The following is a 20,893-nucleotide window of genomic DNA, read 5'->3' as shown; positions in this document are numbered from 1 at the left end:
ATGTAGGGCTAGATGGGATCAGGGCTTGTGATAATTTAGAAGTGTACTACTGAGGTACGAGTCATAGTATCTACAGCTTCCAGTACTAGTTAAAGCGGGGGAAAATTACAGGGCACACAGTTTTACACTCCCGTGATTAGCTATGGCATATATTTGTTGATGAGACGCCGGAAAAAGTTTAATTGAAAACTAGCATTATCAGTGTATGATTAAAATAAACATTAAACAGTTTATGGAGTACATTGCAACGGTGACAGTAAATATCAGAAAACAGTTGAATTACTTTTGATACACACATTTCCATGCTTTAGAATATCCATGTTATTTCGCATGGAAAATAATTTTGGTCAGCAAACAATATGACAAAATGAACAGCATACGCGGCTAAAACTGTTCATCTTCAAACAATATGTGCTTGAGCACGAGTAGTAGGAAATAAAACGTCTATTTGTATCATCAATGCATCGCCCCAAACAATTATCTTTATTGTAAAAGGAAGTATAAACAACGAACAAATGGTAGCTAATTATTAACATTATTTAGGATATTTCAACTTAAATAATAAGCGTTATACCATTTTTGTTTTTGCTTCAAAACACAACTGAACATAAGGATAAATTATATCAACGATTGACATGTTCTGACATATATTTGAATCAACACATTCCGTCATAGCGCTTTTTCTATCGTTATCGCGTGTGAATCATCAAACTTAACCAAACAATATTCAGTTTGGCATGATTTATGTATTTTCTTTCAGCAATAAACAAAAACAGGGGTACTAAGTCACCAGATATCATGACCAGCTTGTCTACCCTTAAATAGACACTTGTATTAATATATGATTATAACTAAATCATATATTTTTCCACAGCTATCATATGTTTTTGATTAGGATAAATCAAAATTAGTTATATACATATATATATATATATATAAAAAAATAGTTTGTGGTACACAAAACAACCAGAAAGAACCTTCTTTGAATCCAAAATCTCGGACTAGCAGATTGCATATGTCTTTAATCTTGTTAAATGGCTTATATGAATTACTCTTGATTTTTTCGGGAATTTCTCTGTTTTTATCGTCTACTAATGTTTAAACTGCATTTTTTATAGATATATAATTGAAACGCGTCACATCCATTTTATTTGTAAAAACCTCCTTGTAATTTCGACATGGAAACAATTTTTGGTCGGCAAACAACATATTGGATGGGAAATCAATAGCATAAACAGAACAGGCATTATTTAATAGAATAAGCACATCCGCTAGATTAAACCGATCGTCGATCACTTTTTTGCAAAAAGAGGCATGGTTTTTCGTTTTAAAAAATCGAGAAAAGAAGTACATAAAACTAAAAGAATGCTGGTTAATAACAACCGTTGTTTTGATTAATTCATCTTAAATGATAAACATTATCCCATATTTTTTTAACACTGATAATCAGACTAAGTTAAAATAAGGAAATGGACATATGCTTTAATATATTTGAACAATGTACGTGACCAGTTTTTTCACCGATTATATATCCGCTCATTCTGGTATTACTTTTTAATGCAAATATAATCGATTTGAATAAATAAAATTAAATATTTGTTTGTTATTACATAACATACCAAAGTCTGTCTATTGATTAATCAAAATCATACTGAATATCTGTGCATTTAAGACGCATGTAAAATATCTTTTTGGCAAATGCATTCCTTACCGATGATACTGATTAAAACATTTATACAATCCTGCAATGTCGACTTTTATTCAGTCTGATGCATTGCGATGGGCAGCAAGATATGGTCAGCAGGGCATCGTGGAATTTTTGCTACAGAATGGCGCGGACCCTAGTAAGGTGAGTTTTTAAAGTCAATTCTACTTGTTAATATTAGTGTTTCTTAACAACAAATTTACCGTCATCTGTACTGTTAAGCGTCCTTGTTTCCGTGTGGAAATATTTGTTAAATACCACAAAGAATATGAAGATGAACGCTGACTGTTTCAAAAATGTAAACAAATTGTCGCATGTAGGGCTAGATATGATCAGGTCTTGTGATAATTTAGAAGTGTACTACTGAGGTACGAGTCATAGTATCTACAGCTTCCAGTACTAATTTAAGCGGGGGGAAATTACAGGGCACACAGTTTTACACTCCCGTGATTAGCTATGGCATATATTTGTTTATGAGACGCCGGAAAAAATTAATTGAAAACTAGCATTATCAGTGTATGATTGAAATAAACATTAAACAGTTTATGGAGTACATTGCAACGGTGACAGTAAATATCAGAAAACAGTTGAATTACTTTTGATACACACATTTCCATGCTTTAGAATCTCCATGTTATTTCGCATGGACAATAATTTTGGTCAGCAAATAATATGACAAATTGAACAGCATACGCGGCTAAAACTGTTCATCTTCAAACAATATGTGCTTGAGCACGAGTAGTAGGAAATAAAACGTCTATTTTTATCATCAATGCATCGCCCCAAACAATTATCTTTATTGTAAAAGGAAGTATAAACAACGAACAAATGGTAGCCAATTATTAACATTATTTAGGATATTTCAACTTAAATAATAAACGTTATAGGTAGCACACCACAGTAAGACAGCCTGGCCATGGGCAATTTTTTTGTTAAGCAAATAACTCCTGTATTATGATATGTATAAAAAATGAAAAAAATAAATGTACGCTATAATTGGTATATCCAGTATGAAGTAGTACATACAGGCTTCACATTTATTAAAACAAAAATCAATAAATTGGTTCCGGATTTTAAATATCCGGATTTTCCGAACGTGTGTTTACACAGGAAATTTAGTTTGGCCTACAGCGCAAAATGGAAGCCCACAGAAAAGGTAAGATAGCGGAAAAACTTAATTTACAACATATGTCCAAACAAGATTAATTCTGTCTTTGGGATAGAGATATTTAATTTTAAATAGGTCTCAGAAAAAAAATTGTGTAGATAATTGTGCCATTTTGGGTCAAATATCATAATATTTTGCAATTTTTGAGAATTTTTTAAGCTGTTACCATGGTATTCACAGCTCTAAAAATCACAGAAAATATCAGTTTACTTATCCTTCAGAGCTCTATTAAAATTGCAAATGTTGTACAGATTTCAAATATATATACTTTATTTGAGGTTATATGTAAGGTTAACTGGCAATGTTTACATATCTAAAGCATGTGCCATATTTTTCAGAATTTGGCATTTTTACTGTACACTGCTACCTATACCATTTTTGTTTTTGCTTCAAAACACAACTGAACATAAGGATAAATTATATCAACGATTGACATGTTCTGACATATATTTGAATCAACATATTCCGTCATAGCTCTTTTTTCTATCGTTATCGCGTGTGAATCATCAAACTTAACCAAACAATATTCAGTTTGGCATGATTTATGTATTTTCTTTCAGCAATAAACAAAAATAGGGGTACTAAGTCACCAGATATCATGATCAGCTTGTCTACCCTTAAATAGACACTTGTATTAATATATGATTATAACTAAATCATATATTTTTCCACAGCTATCATATGTTTTTGATTAGGATGAATCAAAATTAGTTATATTCATATATATAAAACAAAACTATTTTGTGGTACACAAAACAACCAGAAAGAACCTTCTTTGAATCCAAAATCTCGGACTAGCAGATTGCATATGTCTTTAATCCTGTTAAATGGCCTATATGAATTACTCTTGATTTTTTCGGGAATTTCTCTGTTTTTATCGTCTACTAATGTTTAAACTGCATTTTTTATAGATATATAATTGAAACGCGTCACATCCATTTTATTTGTAAAAACCTCCTTGTAATTTCGACATGGAAACAATTTTTGGTCGGCAAACATCATATTGGATGGGAAATCAATAGCATAAACAGAACAGGCATTATTTAATAGAATAAGCACATCCGCTAGATTCAACCGATCGTCGATCACTTTTTGCAAAAAGAGGCATGGTTTTTCGTTTTAAAAAATCGAGAAAAGAAGTACATAAAACTAAAAGAATGCTGGTTAATAACAACCGTTGTTTTGATTCATTCATCTTAAATGATAAACATTATCCCATATTTTTTAACACTGATAATCAGACTAAGTTGGAATAAGGAAATGGACATATGCTTTAATATATTTGAACAATTTACGTGACCAGTTTTTTTCACCGATTATATATCCGCTCATTTCGGTATTACTTTTTAATGCAAATATAATCGATTTGAATAAATAAAATTAAATATTTGTTTGTTATTACATAACATACCATAGTCTGTCTATTGATTAATCAAAATCATACTGAATATCTGTGCATTTAAGACGCATGTAAAATATCTTTTTGGCAAATGCATTCCTTACCGATGATACTGATTAAAACATTTATACAATCCTGCAATGTCAACAAATCAGCAATATATCGTCTAACAGGCTTTGGCATCCATAAAATCGAATCGAATTAGCATATTTCAGTCAGCAGCGGAAAAAAACCTCGTCCGTGTCAGCACCTTTTCGATGGTATACGCAGCTTCATACTTTACCAGAATCAGCTATGCACATCCACGTGAAAATAACCTGCAGACAGATGCTAATATTGCCAGCGTGAATTAAATCAAACCGCTTCGTCGCGAAACTTTCCACAAGAAAGTTAAATAGATGCATGACTATTACTTTTGTATTTCATATGCTTTCCGCTTTTGGTGCCAATGTTCCTCGCCAAAAAGGTGCTAAGTTATTGTTAAAAAGAATACAATTTGTTTCTAAATAGCATTGATAACCCCATTGTTCAGTAATTTCTTTTCGTGATATTTTGCAAAAAGGGTGTCCTGTAGACAGATAATATTATAATCACAATAATGACTTAACAAAAATGAAGACAGCAGCCCTTTTCTCTGTTTCACCTAATCCTCTACAGATTGCGGTTGGTAAGGGACCAACAGTATTTTAAAACTGGAGGAAACTGACGTCGAATTCCGTAATTTACTGGTGCAGTCATTGTAACGAATTCTATCGCAGACTACGACCAAAAAAGTTCAACAAATCAGCAATATGTCGTCAAACAGGCTTTGGCATCCATAGCGAATTTACAAAAAAAAAATCGAATCGAATTGGCATATTTCAGTCAGCAGCGGAAAAAACCTCGTCCGTGTCAGCACCTTTTCGATGGTATACGCAGCTTCATACTTTACCAGAATCAGCTATGCACATCCACGTGAAAATAACCTGCAGACAGATGCTAACATTGCCAGCGTGAATTAAATCAAACCGATTCGTCGCGAAACTTTCCACAAGAAAGTTAAATAGATACATGATTATTACACTTGTATTTCATATGCTTTCCGCTTTTGGTGCCAATGATCCTCGCCAAAAAGGTGCTAAGTTTGACTGGGACCTCGATATTGTTATACGAACATCATATCAAAGAAGAAGAAAATATTTTAAAAATATATATTAATTTTTTTTTTTTATAAAATACACCAAACAATTTGAATATGACCGCGGACGAAGAAAACTGTTTTCAAAATGTGAACAAATCGCCGCATGTATGGCTAGATAGGATCAGGGACTCTGATCATTTAAATGATTGTTACCTAGATACGAGTCACAGTAGCCACAGTTTCCAGTACTAGTTAAAGCAGATAAAGGTTACAGGACACAAAGTTTACATTACCGTGACTGATCATGACATGCTTTTTGCTGATGAATCATCGGAAACAATTATATCGAAACCACTCTAGTGTATCCTAAATAATATGAACTAGGAAAAGCTTTGCAATTCTTGAAAGCAACACTTGAAAGAATGGTTCCTAATTTGTAATCACGGATAATCAACATATTTCACTACACATATGGGAGAGACTAGCATTGTCGGTGTGTAATTAAAGTAAACATTACACAGAGTATAGATTTCATTGCATCGGTGAAGCAATCAGTCGAACCTGTGTTTAAAGGACACATGAGGGACAAGGCAAAATTGTCCTTTATAGGGAGGTGTCCTTTATATAGAGGGCCATGAGTTGTGTCCCTTATACACGAGCAACCAAACAAAATCTGATTACAGTACAGTATATATATCCTGATTAATTATAAATTAACACTAAAACAAATGAATACAAGAGGCCCATGGGCCTTAACGGTGACCTGAGATAGGAAATATTTCAGTCAATCTAATTGACCCTTTTTGGCTCAATCCACCAGTTCAAGGGTTCGTCAGGGTCAACATGTGCATATCATTAAGCTGTCGTCCTATGCTGATAATATTAACCAAGCTAGAGTCATAATACAAATCCAGCAAGTAATAGTCAAAAATAGGATTTCCCTATATATTATAGCAAAGTTTACCCTCAACCAACGGGCAAAAGTGAGACCAGAGGGTCATGAAATTTACAATGTTATTTAATCACCATCAGACCCTTCTATCTATGAAAAGTATTTGATTCTAGTTTATATGGGTACCGAGAAAAATAATTTTGAACTTTAGTCACTTTGACCATTTTAATGCACACCCATATGTCACTGGGGTCAGTCAGGGGCAACATGTGCATACCATCAAACTGTTATCCCATGCTGATAACGTTAACCAGGCTAGAAAGAGTTCCAATACAAATCTAGCAAATAAAATACAAAAACTGTGATTTCCTTTTTAAAACTATAGTATCATTTACCCCCTCCCCAGGGACAAACGTGTGACCCCAGGGTCAAGAAATTCACAATTTTGGTAGAGCATCATAACACCCTCCCATCTCTGAAGAGTGTGTTTTTTCTACCATATCTAAGAGTTGATGAGAAGATTTTTTAAATTTCAGTTAATTTGACCCTTTTTAACATCACACACATCAGCCTCTGAGGGTCAGTCAGGGCCAATATTTGCATACCCTCAAACTGTTATCACATGCCCATTTTAGGTCACCGTGACCTAAAAAGACAAATCATTAAAGATAAATGCTTAATTAATTTTCAATCATTCATCTGACAAAAAATTGAAGTTGACAGTTTTTAATTTATATTAAGCCTATAGTTTCAAAAAATATCAAATTATACTGAATATCTATTCAGACAAATACTCAACAAAGTCAAAAAAGGTAATGTAGTTCTTATTAAAACAATTTTCATTCATCATGAATTTTGGAAAATTAATATGTTTGAAATATCTTTTCTATTACAACATTAACCCTTTATAAATGAAACTTAATTTTCCTCTGATAATTATTATCCCTTAGCATTTATTTTGAGATATATTTTCTGAAATCCTTATAGGGATTTAATTTTATAAATACCGTTTTCTGGTTCAGTCAATTACTATAGTGTATACAAAGACACTTGGAACTTCCAAGCTGTGCTGTTTTTAATATGTTTCGTAGTCATATACCGAGGAGTTCCGAGTGTGAGAAATGGCGGCTGATAGCAATGCACTTAGTGGGGTTACCAGTGTTTTTTTTAGTTCTTACAAATCCAACTCGAGGGGTGTTGCCATTTTATTTAAAAATAATTTTGAATTTAAAATATTTAAAGAGAGAAGAGGACCTAATGGTAATTTTATTGCACTAGCAATTGGCATTGAAATTTTTACATAACACTCATTAACTTGTATGGTCCAAATGAAGATAACCCTGCATTTTATAATCTTATATCTGAGACTTTAACAATAAATATGTTATCATCTGTGGCGACTTTAACCTAGTCTTAGACCCCAGTTTAGACTATGATAATAGTTATAAGCATATCAATAATCCTAAAGCTAGGGACAAAGTTTTGGAAATTATTGATAATTTCTCTCTTATTGATATTTTTAGGGAACATCACGAGAATTTAAAAAGGTACTCCTGGAGGAGAAGTAACCCCCAAAAACAGGCCCGTCTAGACTTTTTTCTTCTGACTGAAAACCTACTTTCAAATACAGTAAAATCAAACATAGAAACAGGATACAGATCTGACCACTCTTTCCCATCAATATCTCTTAAACTTACTGAATTCAAAACAGGTAAAGGTATTTGGAAATTTAATAACAGTTTACTACATGATCAAAACTATCTAAAACTTGTTAAGGAATGTATTTTGGAATCTAAAAGAATAAACTGTCTGCCTTTATATAATCTTTTCAATATATCAAACATACCAGATGCAGACCTTCAGTTTACTATTGATGATTCTCTCTTTCTAGAAACCTTATTGACACACATCAGAGGCAAAACAATTTCTTATTCAACCTATCTCAAGAAACAACGAAATCTTAATGAGAATAATTTAAAAACAGCTATTCAAAAACTTGAAGAAGATGATATTGATTTTGCACAATTAGAATCTAAAAGAAAGAATTCGAAAAAATAAGACAACATAGAATTAAAGGCAGTATAGTAAGATCAAGAGCTAAATGGATTGAAGAGGGTGAGAAACCAACTAACTACTTTTTTTTAATTTGGAAAATAGAAATTTTACCTCGAAAATAATTCCTAAATTGCAATTAGATGATGGAAAAGTTATTACAAAGCAAGATGAAATCTTAGATGAAGTTCGCAGTTTTTATGAAAATCTGTATAATGATGAAAATGAAATAGAAGATGTTCACTTGCAAGACTTGTTAAAAGATTGTAATGTTTGTAAACTAAATAGACAAGATGCTGAAAAGTTAGAAGGTCCTATAACTCTAGAAGAAGCAGGAAAAACATTAAAAAGCATGAAAAACAACAAGAGTCCTGGCATAGATGGTTTTACAGCTGAGTTCTTTAAATGTTTTTGGAAATATTTGGGTAATTTTGTGGTAAGATCTATAAATTCAGGGTACAAAAAAGGTGAATTATCTATTTCTCAACGTCGTGGAATTGTGACTTGCATACCAAAGGGAGACAAACCAAGGCATTTTATAAAAAACTGGAGACCAATTACATTACTCACTGTGATATATAAAATAGCATCTGGAACAATTACACATAGAATAAAAACAGTTTTAGACAAAATTATAGATAAGGATCAGACAGGTTTTCTCGCTGGACGATATATTGGGGAAAATACACGGTTAGTTTATGATTTAATGAAATATACAAAGGATAATAATATTCCAGGGATGCTGCTTATGATAGATTTCCAAAAAGCCTTTGATTCGGTTTCATGGGAGTTTATTGAAAAAGTATTAATTTTTTTTGGGTTTTGGGGAAAACATACGAAATTGGATAAATGTATTTCACAAAAATGTCAGTGCCGCAATCATTCAGGGAGGAAACTTGTCTTCATTCTTCAATGTTAAAAGGGGATGCCGACAGGGTGACCCGATAGCCCCGTATATCTTTATCCTATGTGCAGAAATATTAGCTATCAAATTACGACATAATAAAAATATAACAGGCATTGAAGTCAATAGAAGTCCGATCCTACTCTCACAATACGCAGATGATACATCTTTGGCATTACACGGCTCAGAGATATCTCTTAAAGAATCAGTTAATGAACTTAATTTATACGCTAACATTTCTGGTCTTAAAATTAATGTTTCAAAAACAGGTAATTTGGATAGGTAGTAAAAAGTTCAGTGATGATACTTTCCTACCAGATCTTAATTTGCAATGGGGCAAACACAAATTTACGCTATTGGGGATTGAATTTCATGTCAACCTACATGAGATACCAAAACTGAATTTCGATAAAAAAACTAATTAAATTAAAGTCACTTCTTAAAACCTGGAAAAGAAGAGTTTTGACCCCTTTCGGTAGAATCCATATTATTAAATCGCTCCTCATTTCACAATTTAACCATCTCTTTATTTCACTCCCTAGTCCTGATGAACAGTTTGCTTCAACACTAAATTCCATTCTTTTTGATTTTTTTTGGAATAGCAAAACAGATAAAGTAAAAAGAGAAATTATTGTTCAAGATTATCTAAATGGTGGTTTAAAAATGATAAATATAAAAGCTTTTATAGATTCATTAAAATTATCTTGGGTGAGAAGGCTTTTTCAAACTACAGCCAAGTGGCAAGCTATTTTGAAAAGTTACATTAACATTGATTTGCTAGCCAATTGTGGCAATGATTATGTGCAGAAATGTGCAAAAAGTTGCAGTAATATATTCTCGGCTGATGTGTTTAAAGCCTGCTACAATTTAAATATATCAATCGAAAAACATAGCATTATGAAAGATTATATTCTAAAAACACCACTATGGTTTAATAAAGATATAACTGTTGGCCAGAAATCAGTATTTTTTAAGAATTTCTATAACAAAAACATAATTATGATAAATGATTTGATATCAGATCATAATACTGGATGTTTTCACACTCTCCAAGAAGTAACTCGCACATATCAAGTAACAACTAATTTTCTTCAGTACCATAGCCTTTTGTCAGCAGTAAGAACGTTTTTGTCTTCAAAAGAAATTCCTGTATTAAAAATCCCATATCCTTGTTTGCCAATGAACATAGAATTATTCATGAAACACAGAAAAGGCTCAACGGATTTCTATAATATTTTTTATTAAAAATAGCAATGTTCCTACAGGTAAAAAGAAGTGGAATAAAGTTTTTAACTTGAATGATACAACTTGGACTAGGATATTCAAGATTCCCTTTATTGCTACAAAAATACCAAACTTCAGTGGTTTCAGTACAGAGTTAATCATCACATCTTAACCACAAACTCTTTTCTTTTCAAATCACAGCTAGTAATTTCTCCTCTTTGTACTTTATGCAATTCTGAAATTGAAACTATCCTACATATCTTGTGGGAATGTTGTGAAGTTCAGAACTTATTAGAAAGTCTTAGAATTTTATTAGATGCTCTTTTTATCCCATTTAATTTCAATAAGCAATCTTTCATTTTTGGACTACTATCTCAAAATCCTAATAACTGTAAAGTTGACAATGAAATTCTCCTTGTTATCAAACAATATATTTATAAAATGCGATGTTTTCACAAGTCTTTAAACATCAATGGTCTGATAAGTGCTCTTAAACAATATCATGAGACGCAAAAATGTATTGCATATAGTAAAGGAGAAGCCTGTAGGGAAAAGTTTGAAAAAGAGTGGAAAAAATGGGGGAAAATCTCCGACTTATAATTACCATATCCCTTTTTTTTCTCCAGTGCCGTGTTGCTGATACTCATTAAATAAGCAGATAATAATTACTTTCCATCTCCTATCAAGGTATATTATTTTAATTTTATGTATTAAATGGTCCCATCCTTCTTTGTCTATCTTCTTTGTCTATCCCCCCCCCCCCTCCTCCCTGTTTTCCAATTGTGTGTGTGTGTGTGTAAGAGGTACTTATCAGTGTGGAGCGTGGTCAATCCTGCTGATGACTCGGTAGACGTGGATAGAGTTGATATGGCCAACACAGAAACTGAGCCCTCGACAGGATTGATCAGGCTACCAGGAAACTGAATATGTATGTGTGTGAGGGTGTATGTATGTCTATCAGAGTACATTCACATTTATAGGAGTTTGTATGGTTTCCTATGTACATGCATTTACCTTTGTAGTTAATGATGATGATATTATGAAGATGATTAGAATGATGATCAGTATGATGATGAGTATGATGAGATTATGATGATGATACTATGATGATGAGAATATGTTGACTTGTATGGTGATGTGATTACGATGGTGATGATGAGTATGATGATACGGATGAGGTTGCTTTTAAGACAATGAAAGATCTTGAGGTTATTCTGATCATGATGACATATAATGGCAAACCATACATTCTGGAACTGATGTGTGTATGTTTGAGGGTGTGTATGTGTGCATGAGGTTATTATCTATTCATGTATTAAAAATGTCTTCAAAAATTAAAAAAAAAAAATGCACTTGCAAGTTGCGCCCTGTCAGATTTGCATATGGTTATTTTGTAAGTAAAACAATTATTACATGCATACCTATTGCTTTGTCCCTCTTTTGTAGTCTTGATAATTATTCAATTACCACCTGACAATTCTGGTTGTCTATGCTATAGTTGAATGACTAGCTGTCCCCGATGAGGTTGAATAAACAAACACCTCTGCCGATGGCGATTAGTCACTCTCCTGTAATTACTGCCCATTGTTACACATAAGTAACAGGGCAATTAATGACTGGTGTAGTGGCTTCTCAAGTTACCATTGCTGCACAGGGATTTTAGTGAAAAAGGCTCTGCTAGTTATTAAAAACGTTTTATTACAAATAATAACACAACTATGGTTTCTCGTGTCCGTTACACGGAATTTTGTACTACTTTACGGACAAAAATAATTGTCCGCATTAGGAAGGCTTCCGGTATATGCATGATATTGATATAGTGATTTGTATTGGGGATTCCTGGAACTGTCTTTTATAGACAGGTATAATCTATTTAAGGTATCCGCTATAACAGGTTCGAATTCATCAGAAAAACAATACCATTCCATTTGTTGCACACATTTCCATTCGTTATTAACTTCATGTTATATCCGCATGGAAAATAATTTTGATCAGCAAACAACATGGTGGACTGGAGATGAACAGCATGTGCGGCTTAAAACTATTCAACTTCGAACAACTGTGTGCTCATGCTAGGTACATCCACGTAAAAATGACCTGCTGACAAATGCTAGCGTACACTGTTCGTCACAGTTGTGTCTGTGTAATGTGCAATGTACATATAAAACCCAATACATATCCTTTAGTACACAGCAAATGTAAAGACATCATATATAGTATTTGATTCCGGTAGAGGTTGCAGCCACAATAATGTTAAACGTAATATTTTAGATATTTTCTTGTCTCGATCAAATATTTTTATTTATCTATCAAAGTGTCAGTGATGTTTTGCATATTTAGTTATGGGTGGTCTCGCGTCAATAAGAACAATGTAAAGATAAAGAATAAAATACATGTATGGATTAGCAATTAGCATTTTCCCAATTTTCATTCTCTGGCTTAAAACAGTTAAGTATAAAGATAAATAATATTAACGAATTGTGCACGTTCTGCTATATTTGATTGACTTGTGAGACGCTCTTTAATAACCTATTACACAATAAGGTATCCACAGGTCTGGTCTTTCTTTTTTTAACTATGCACCTAAACTGGTTGTTTAAACATATTAATAGCTAAAATGCGATTCCAAAGTCCATCATCACATTTGAACTAAACCTATCAATATTGAGTACAAACTAACAATACTTAAGTATAACATGGCTGTGAAATAAATGCGTCCTGTTTCTTCATTATGACTGTAGTGAAATTCCTAAATATGCATATTCTAAGCATCGGAAGTCATAGTTCTAACCGGTTGTTGGACACTTACATCCACTAACAAAATCTTAGTTATTATTTCTTTCTGGATGATGGAGGGACATCATTTTATTTGGTGATGATTTGTGATAGATATGCAAATACTTTACCAGGTAAAGGAAAGTATATATGTTACATCAGAAATTACAAAATACATCTGAGTGTATCAGCCACATTATTCTTGTTTCTTATCCATGTCATACTTCTAATATTTCCGATGTACAGGGAAATATAACTCATGGCCAATTTTGATGTTAACGGTAATATTATGGCTAACCTCGAGCAAAATTATTTACTGTTTTGTAGTTATTTATTCGTACATTTATTAATAGAACCAATACAAACCTCCTATATGTTCGCTTAATATATAATGTTTTTTTTGTCATTACTCTAATCAATTTCTATTGTAAACCAACAAAACAATAGTATGCATACAAAACAATACATCTGTACATATCAAGATAAAGAATACACTTTCTTATGTACTATCATGTATCTTTCAATCGACCTTCTATATACATAATACCTTAATTTAACAATATCGATTTAAGTCAATGCATAGTGTGAAATAAATCAAAGATTTGGAATATGATAAAATATTTAGGTAACGCCCATGACGTGTAACCATGTATATATACAATTTACATACATGTCGGGTAATATTAGTATGAATGAATTCAATGAGCATAACTTATTAAAGTAGACCTTCAATTAAAGTGAACCAATGTACCAAGTACAATACACCCAGTAAAATATATGTCCGTGATAGGCCATGAAAGAGGGCACGAAAAACACTGTTCAATATGGCATGAGACATTCAACTCCATCTTTGTTGGCATAACCTCTGTGTGAAGTTTATCAAGGATATCGATCCCAGACAAAGATTGTATTTCTTTGATAAAATTCAAAGTGTTGGTCAAAATGGTCAGCTTTAGTACATGACACACCACCTAGCCTATATATAGCCATTTCAAATGTTAACATTCCCAGATACAGGTATTTTATAGGATCAAGCTGCCTAACATACTTAATGCATGCTTACCAATTATATTCCAGTAACAAATTGGAGAAAGAGGCTGGATATATGTTGTTGTTTTTTCATGCACACCGCGTTATCTCATATCGAATATTAGCCCTTCATTGAAATCACAAGTATGACGCGGTCAGAAACCAAGTAACTGCATTAACTATTTACCGATGTTGGAGTTGATGTAGCTTAATATTTAAATCTCTCATCTTTGGAAATTTGTAAACACAATGGGGAATCTACGCAATCTCGTCTCTTTCATACATCATGTTTGTGCATAAAGGACCAATCACTGACGTGAGGAATCGTGCTGAGGGATTAAGGAACAGCTTATTAGATTTGGCTTTCCGGTTACATGAACATCTCGTCATTTTCATTTTCAGAACATCCAGATTTGTTCGGTAAATAAAGTCTAGGTGAGGGGCCTAATGCATACCTTCCTTTCACGTTACCGCTCAACGTGTTTATATGTCGAGTGAAGTGTTTCGTTTTCGTTTATTCTAAGAGCATCGAGTTTTGTTCGTTTTAGTTTTCGGTGTTATTTTAGCGCGGTGTGGGTTTTTACAAATTTGTGCATATCAGACTCATTTACGTGCAAAACGTTATGAGTTAGATTTAAACCAGGCATTATACACAAACTGTGTACTGGATGTATGATACACAGAAGACACTTTTCAAAAACGGTCCAACTGTCTGTATCTCCCTGCCGAAAAAAATGCCATGCTATCAAGAAACAAGTCCAATGAAAAACTGATATGATGTTTGTGATAAAAACTGTAAAAAAAGTTTGACTTGGGTCCCAGTTTATAGAAAATCATATAAAAATGAAAATATTTGTTAAATACTACAAAGGATATGAAGATGAACGCTGACTGTTTCAAAAATATAATCAATTTGTCGCATGTAGGGCTTGATAGGATCAGGGCTTGTGATAATTTAGACATGTACTACTGAGGTACGAGTCATAGTATCTACAGCTTCCAGTACTAGTTAAAGCGGGGAAAGATTACAGGGCACAAAGTTTTACACTCCCGTGATTAGCTATGGCATATATTTGTTTATGAGACGCCGGGAAAATTTTAATTGAAAACTAGCATTATCAGTGTATGATTAAAATACACATCAAACAGTTTATGGAGTCCATTGCAACGGTAACAGTAAATATCAGAAAACAGTTGAATTACTTTTGATACACACATTTCCATGCTTTAGAAACTCCATGTTATTTCGCATGGAAAGAATTTTGGTCAGCAAACAATATGATAAAATGAACAGCATACGCATAACGATACAAGCGTGAAAATTGAACAGACCTATTTGTCGCGAACCTTCCCACAAAAAGGATAAAAAGCGGTACGAGTAGTAGCAAATAAAACCTCCACTTTTATCATCAATTCACCACCCAAAATAATAATCTTTATTGTAAAAGAAAGTATAAATAACGATTGAAATTGTAGCTAATTATTAACATTGCGTTGAGTAATTCAAACTGCATTTTTACAGATATTTCAATTGATACAAATAACACATTTTATTTAAAATAGAAAACTTCATGTAATCCAACAACATATTGGATGGGAAACAGGCATTATTTGATAGAATAAGCTAACACACCCACGCGAAGACAATCTATGGTGCTAGGGTATCCGAAAAAAAAATTGGATTAAACCGATCGTCGATACCTTTCCGAAAAAGGGGCATGGTTTTTCGTTAAAAAAATTCGAGAAAAGAAGTATATATAGATAATATAAGTTGAAATAAAAATATAAAGAAATGGACAAGTTCTATAATATATTTGAACAGTTTACGTGATCATTTTCTTTAACCGATTAGATAGCCACTCATTTCGGTATTACGTTTTAATGCAAATATAATCGATTTGTATCAATACAATTAAAAATCTATTTGTCGTTACATAACATACCATAGTCTGTTTATTACTACATCCAAATCAAACTGATCATCTGTGCATTTCAGAGGCATGCAGAATACCTGTACAGCAAATGCATTCTTTACCGATGATAAATATTAAAACATGTACATTATGTATACAATCCTGCAATTAAATGTCGACTTTTGATTCAGTCTGATGCATTGGAATGGGCAGCAAGAAATAGACATACGGGCATCGTGGAGATATTGCTAAAGAATGGTGCGGACCCTAATGAGGTGAGTGTTCAACTTTATTATGCTTGCTCCATTTAGTGTCTGTTGGCAACAAATTAACTGTCATCTGAACTGTAAAGCGTCCCTGTTTCTGTGTGAATTATTTAACAAATAAGATATATCCACATATAACATACAACACATTTCCTCTGGTTGCACTTATATCAGGATACAATTGTATTGATGATCAATTTGAAATTAAATTTCTCATACAATATCCATTACTAGATTTGTATCTAAACATTAACTAGATACACAAATTTTACTAATTCATTTAAGTGCTGGTGATTTTGACATATTAATGATGACCCCGCAAATGTATAAAATAATATCATTTATATATGATATCTTGCAATTCCTACCTTTAACATCATACCAAACAAAACTGTGAATAAATCAATGAGAAGATTTTTGAAATTTCAGTCAATTTGACCCTTTATAAACCCGCCAACCAGGCTCGGGGGTTCGGTCAGGGCCAACATGTGCATGCCTTCAGACAGTTATTTCATGCTGATAATGTTAACCAGGTTTGAATGAGTTCCAAAGGAATTTCCAACAAATAATAGTCAAAAATGTGATTTCTCTATATAAATTATAACAAAGTTTACCCTCTCCCAACAGGCAAACGTGAAACCTCAAGGTCATGAAATTCACAACTTTGGCAGAGCACCATAACACCCTCCCATCTCTGAAGAGTGTTTATTTCTGCCATATCTAAGAGTAGATAAGAAGATTTTTGAAATTTCAGTTAATTTGACCACTTTTAACATCACCCATCAGTCCCTTGGGGTCAGTCAGGGCCAACATCTGCATACCCTCAAACTGTTATCACATGCCCATTTTAGGCCACCGTGACCTAAAAAGACAAATCATTAAAGATAAAAATGCTTAATAAATTTTCAATCATTCATCTGACGAAAAAAAATGCAGTTGATAGTTTTTAATTGATGTTAAGCAAAAGTTTTCAAAAAATATCAAACTATACTGAATATCTACTCAGACAAATACTCAGAAAGTAAAAAAAGGAAATGTAGTTCTTATCAAAACAATTTTCATTGATCATCAATTTTGGAAAATAAATATGTTTGAAATATCTTTTCTTTTACAACATTAACTATTTATCAATGAAAGTGCATTTTCCTTTGATCATTATTATCCCTTAGCATTTATTTTGAGATATATTTTCTTAAAGTTCTGGTTCAGTCAATTACTTTTGTGTATACAAAGGCACTTGGAACTCCTAAGCTGTGCTTAATAATTATTCAATTACCACCTGACAATTCTGGTTGTCTATGCTATGGTTGAATGGCTAGCTGTCCCCGATTATGTTGAATTAACAAACACCTCTGCCGATGGCGATTAGTCACTCTCTTGCAATTACTGCCCATTGTTACACACAAGTAACAGGAAAACTAATGACTGATGAAGTGACTTCCCAAGTTAGCATTGCTGCAAAGGGATTCGAGTAAAAAAAGGCTCTGCTAGTAATTAAAAACTTTTTATTACAAATAACAACACAACTATGGTTTCTCGTGTCCGTTATACGAAGTTTTGTACTTCTTTACGGACAAAAATAAGTGTCCGCATTAGGAAGGCTTCCGCTATATACATGATATTTATATAGTGATTTGTATTGGGGATTCCTGGAACTGTCTGTTATAGACAGGTATAATCTATTTAAGGTATCCGCTATAACAGGTTCGAATGTATCAGATAAACAATACCATTCCATTTGTTACACACATTTCCATTCGTTATCAACTTCATGTTATATCCACATGGAAAATGATTTTGATTACCAAAAACATAATGAACTGGAAATTAACATCGTGTGCGGTTTGAAACTATTCAACTTCGAACAACTGTGTGCTCAAGCTAGGTACATCCACGTAAAAATGACCTGCTGACAAATGCTAGCGTACACTGTTCGTCATAGTTATGTCTGTTTAATGTGCACTGCACATATAAAACCTAATACATATCCTTTAGTACACAGCAAATGTAAAGACATCATATATATTATTTGATTCCGGTAGATATTGCAGCCAAATTATGTCAAATGTAATATGTTTAGATATTCTCTTGTCTCGATCAAACATTTGTGTTTACCTATAAAAGTTATATTTTACATATTTAGTTATTGGTGGTCACGCGTCCATAAGAACAATATAAAGATAAAGAATAAAATAGATGTAGTGATTAGCAATTAGCATTTTAATAAGCGTATTCCCCATTTTCGTTCTTCGGTTTAAAACAGTTAAGTATAAAGAGTAATAATATTAACGAATTGTGCACGTTCAAAGATATTTGATTGACTTGTGTGACGCTCTTTGATAACCTATTGCGAAATAAGGCATCCACAGGTCTGGTATCTTTTTTTTTTAAATATGCACCTGGACAGGGTGTTCAAACATGTTGATAGCGACAATGCGATCCCATCGATTGTATTATCACAATTGAACTAAACCTATAAATATTAAGTACAAACTAACGATACATGTGTATAACATGGCTGTGAAATAGATGCGTCCTGTTTCTTCATTGTGACTTAAGTGAAAATCCTAAATATGCATTATTTCAGCAATGAAAGTCATAGTTCTAACCGATTGCTGGTCACTTACATCCACTAAAAAAACCTTCGTTATCATTTCTTAATGGGTGGTGATGGGGCATAATTTATGATGATCATAAATGTATTTGATGATGATTTATGATAGACAGGCAATTATTTTACAAGACAAAAGTTAAGTATATCTTTTGCATCAGTGTTACAAAATACAAATGAGTATGTAGGCTACATTATTCTTGTTTCTTATACATGTATTATTCATTAGATATTTCCGATGTACATGGGAATTTAACAGCATGACCCATCCTGATGTTTACGGTTTTAGTGCGCTTAATTGAAGGTATAAAAAATATTTAAAAAAAATATTTTGTGCAAACGCATACTTAAACATTATATTACTACATATGTGTTTGCACTTAAATCTGATATGTATCAAGGTCCCTGCCAAAATCTGCATTGTGTATATCAATACATTCTATCTATATCTATATAATCATACATTCATATTTTACATTAATTCTCTCGGACGGAATTATTCATTGTTTCGATATTATTTATTCGTAGATTTTTTTTACAAACTTCCTGTATGGTTCGCTTAATATTTAATGTTTTTATTAATATTTATCTATTCATTTTTCATTGTAAATAACAAAATAATGCATACAAATTAATGCACATATATACGAACAAAAAAATACACTTCCTTATGTGCTTTTATATATCTTTCAATCGACCTTCTATATACATAATACCTAAATTTAACAATACTGGACAATAACAATATTCAAGTTTTGAAGTATAATAAGATTTATAGCTGACGCACATGATATCTAACCGTGTATATATGCAATATACAAACACATCGGGTAATATTAGTATGAACTGATTCAATGAGGATAATGGATTCAATAGGCGTTCTATCTAAGTGAACCCATTGCTTACCTGCTGACAGATACTAACTTGACCAACATGATTTAAATCAAACCGTTTTGTCCACAAAAGTGTTCAAAGGCTGCATTGCTATTATCCGAATATGATTTCTGCTTTTGATATCAATGCTCCGCAAAACCTACCAACAATATGTTTCAAAATGGGATTTATCTCAAAATACTCCAATTCGACTTTACCCACATAAATTACCAATTCATTAGATAACATGCTCACGTGGTGTATCCTTGAACAAACACCCTTACATTTTTAATATCTTTATATATTTCATAAAAGCTATCATATGTCATTGATATAGATTCACATTCATTATATACATTCATACTTGGGAAAATCACTTTTCAATATGAAAGACAATGATCAGGAACTTATATCTTGGATTCTAAAATTCAGTTAAATGGAGCATCGGGATATCTCTGTTTTCTTAAAAAAAAAACAAAAAAAAAACATGATTGTGGTGATATGTTAAGTAAGAGCTGTCCATTGCTTCACACAATTCAAAAAATGGCGCGAAGGCTATTTATGTGAGTTTTCATAGTTCATTCCGCATTATATATTAGGAAAAATAACTGTCATATAAACTGTTTGTCCCCTTTGTTTCTGTTTGATTAAAACATGTATTTACATATAATAACCAGCACGTATCTTTTGGTAAACACACAAAAAAAAAACAAAAAAAAAACATTGAAATGGTTGAAATATTTGTTATTGTCAATTTGGTCAGAATTATCCTTGGCAGAAGGGGAACATATTTGCATACAAGGCGACTCTGACCCCAAAGGGGCCAAAGTGGCGGGGCCCAATAGGGGAAATAGAGGTAATTCCTTTGAATCGCTACTAGTCATAAAGTTATGAATTAATTTGAACCAAATTGGTCAGAAACATCCTTTGGGGAAGGGAAACAGATTTCACATCAATGGTGG

At 32.6% G+C, this 20,893-nt stretch overlaps 1 protein-coding gene across 1 annotated transcript in view; it reads left to right on the top strand.

Annotated features, from left to right (window-relative positions):
• LOC117319258 (kinase D-interacting substrate of 220 kDa-like) overlaps positions 1-17,447 on the top strand; it is a 96,879-nt gene extending 79,432 nt beyond the window's left edge. The window contains exons 4-5 of the mRNA XM_033874090.1: positions 1,766-1,849; positions 16,373-17,447. Of these exons, the coding sequence (XP_033729981.1) occupies positions 1,766-1,849; positions 16,373-16,492 (204 nt within the window). The 3' untranslated portion in view covers positions 16,493-17,447. The remainder of the gene's footprint in view (positions 1-1,765; positions 1,850-16,372) is intronic.
• Positions 17,448-20,893: the final 3,446 nt, after the last annotated feature.

Source organism: Pecten maximus, unplaced genomic scaffold, assembly GCF_902652985.1.
Source record: "Pecten maximus unplaced genomic scaffold, xPecMax1.1, whole genome shotgun sequence".
NCBI lineage: Eukaryota > Metazoa > Mollusca > Bivalvia > Pectinida > Pectinidae > Pecten > Pecten maximus.
The sequence above is the reverse complement of the archived record's forward strand: the minus strand, read 5'-3'. Positions and strand labels throughout refer to the sequence as shown.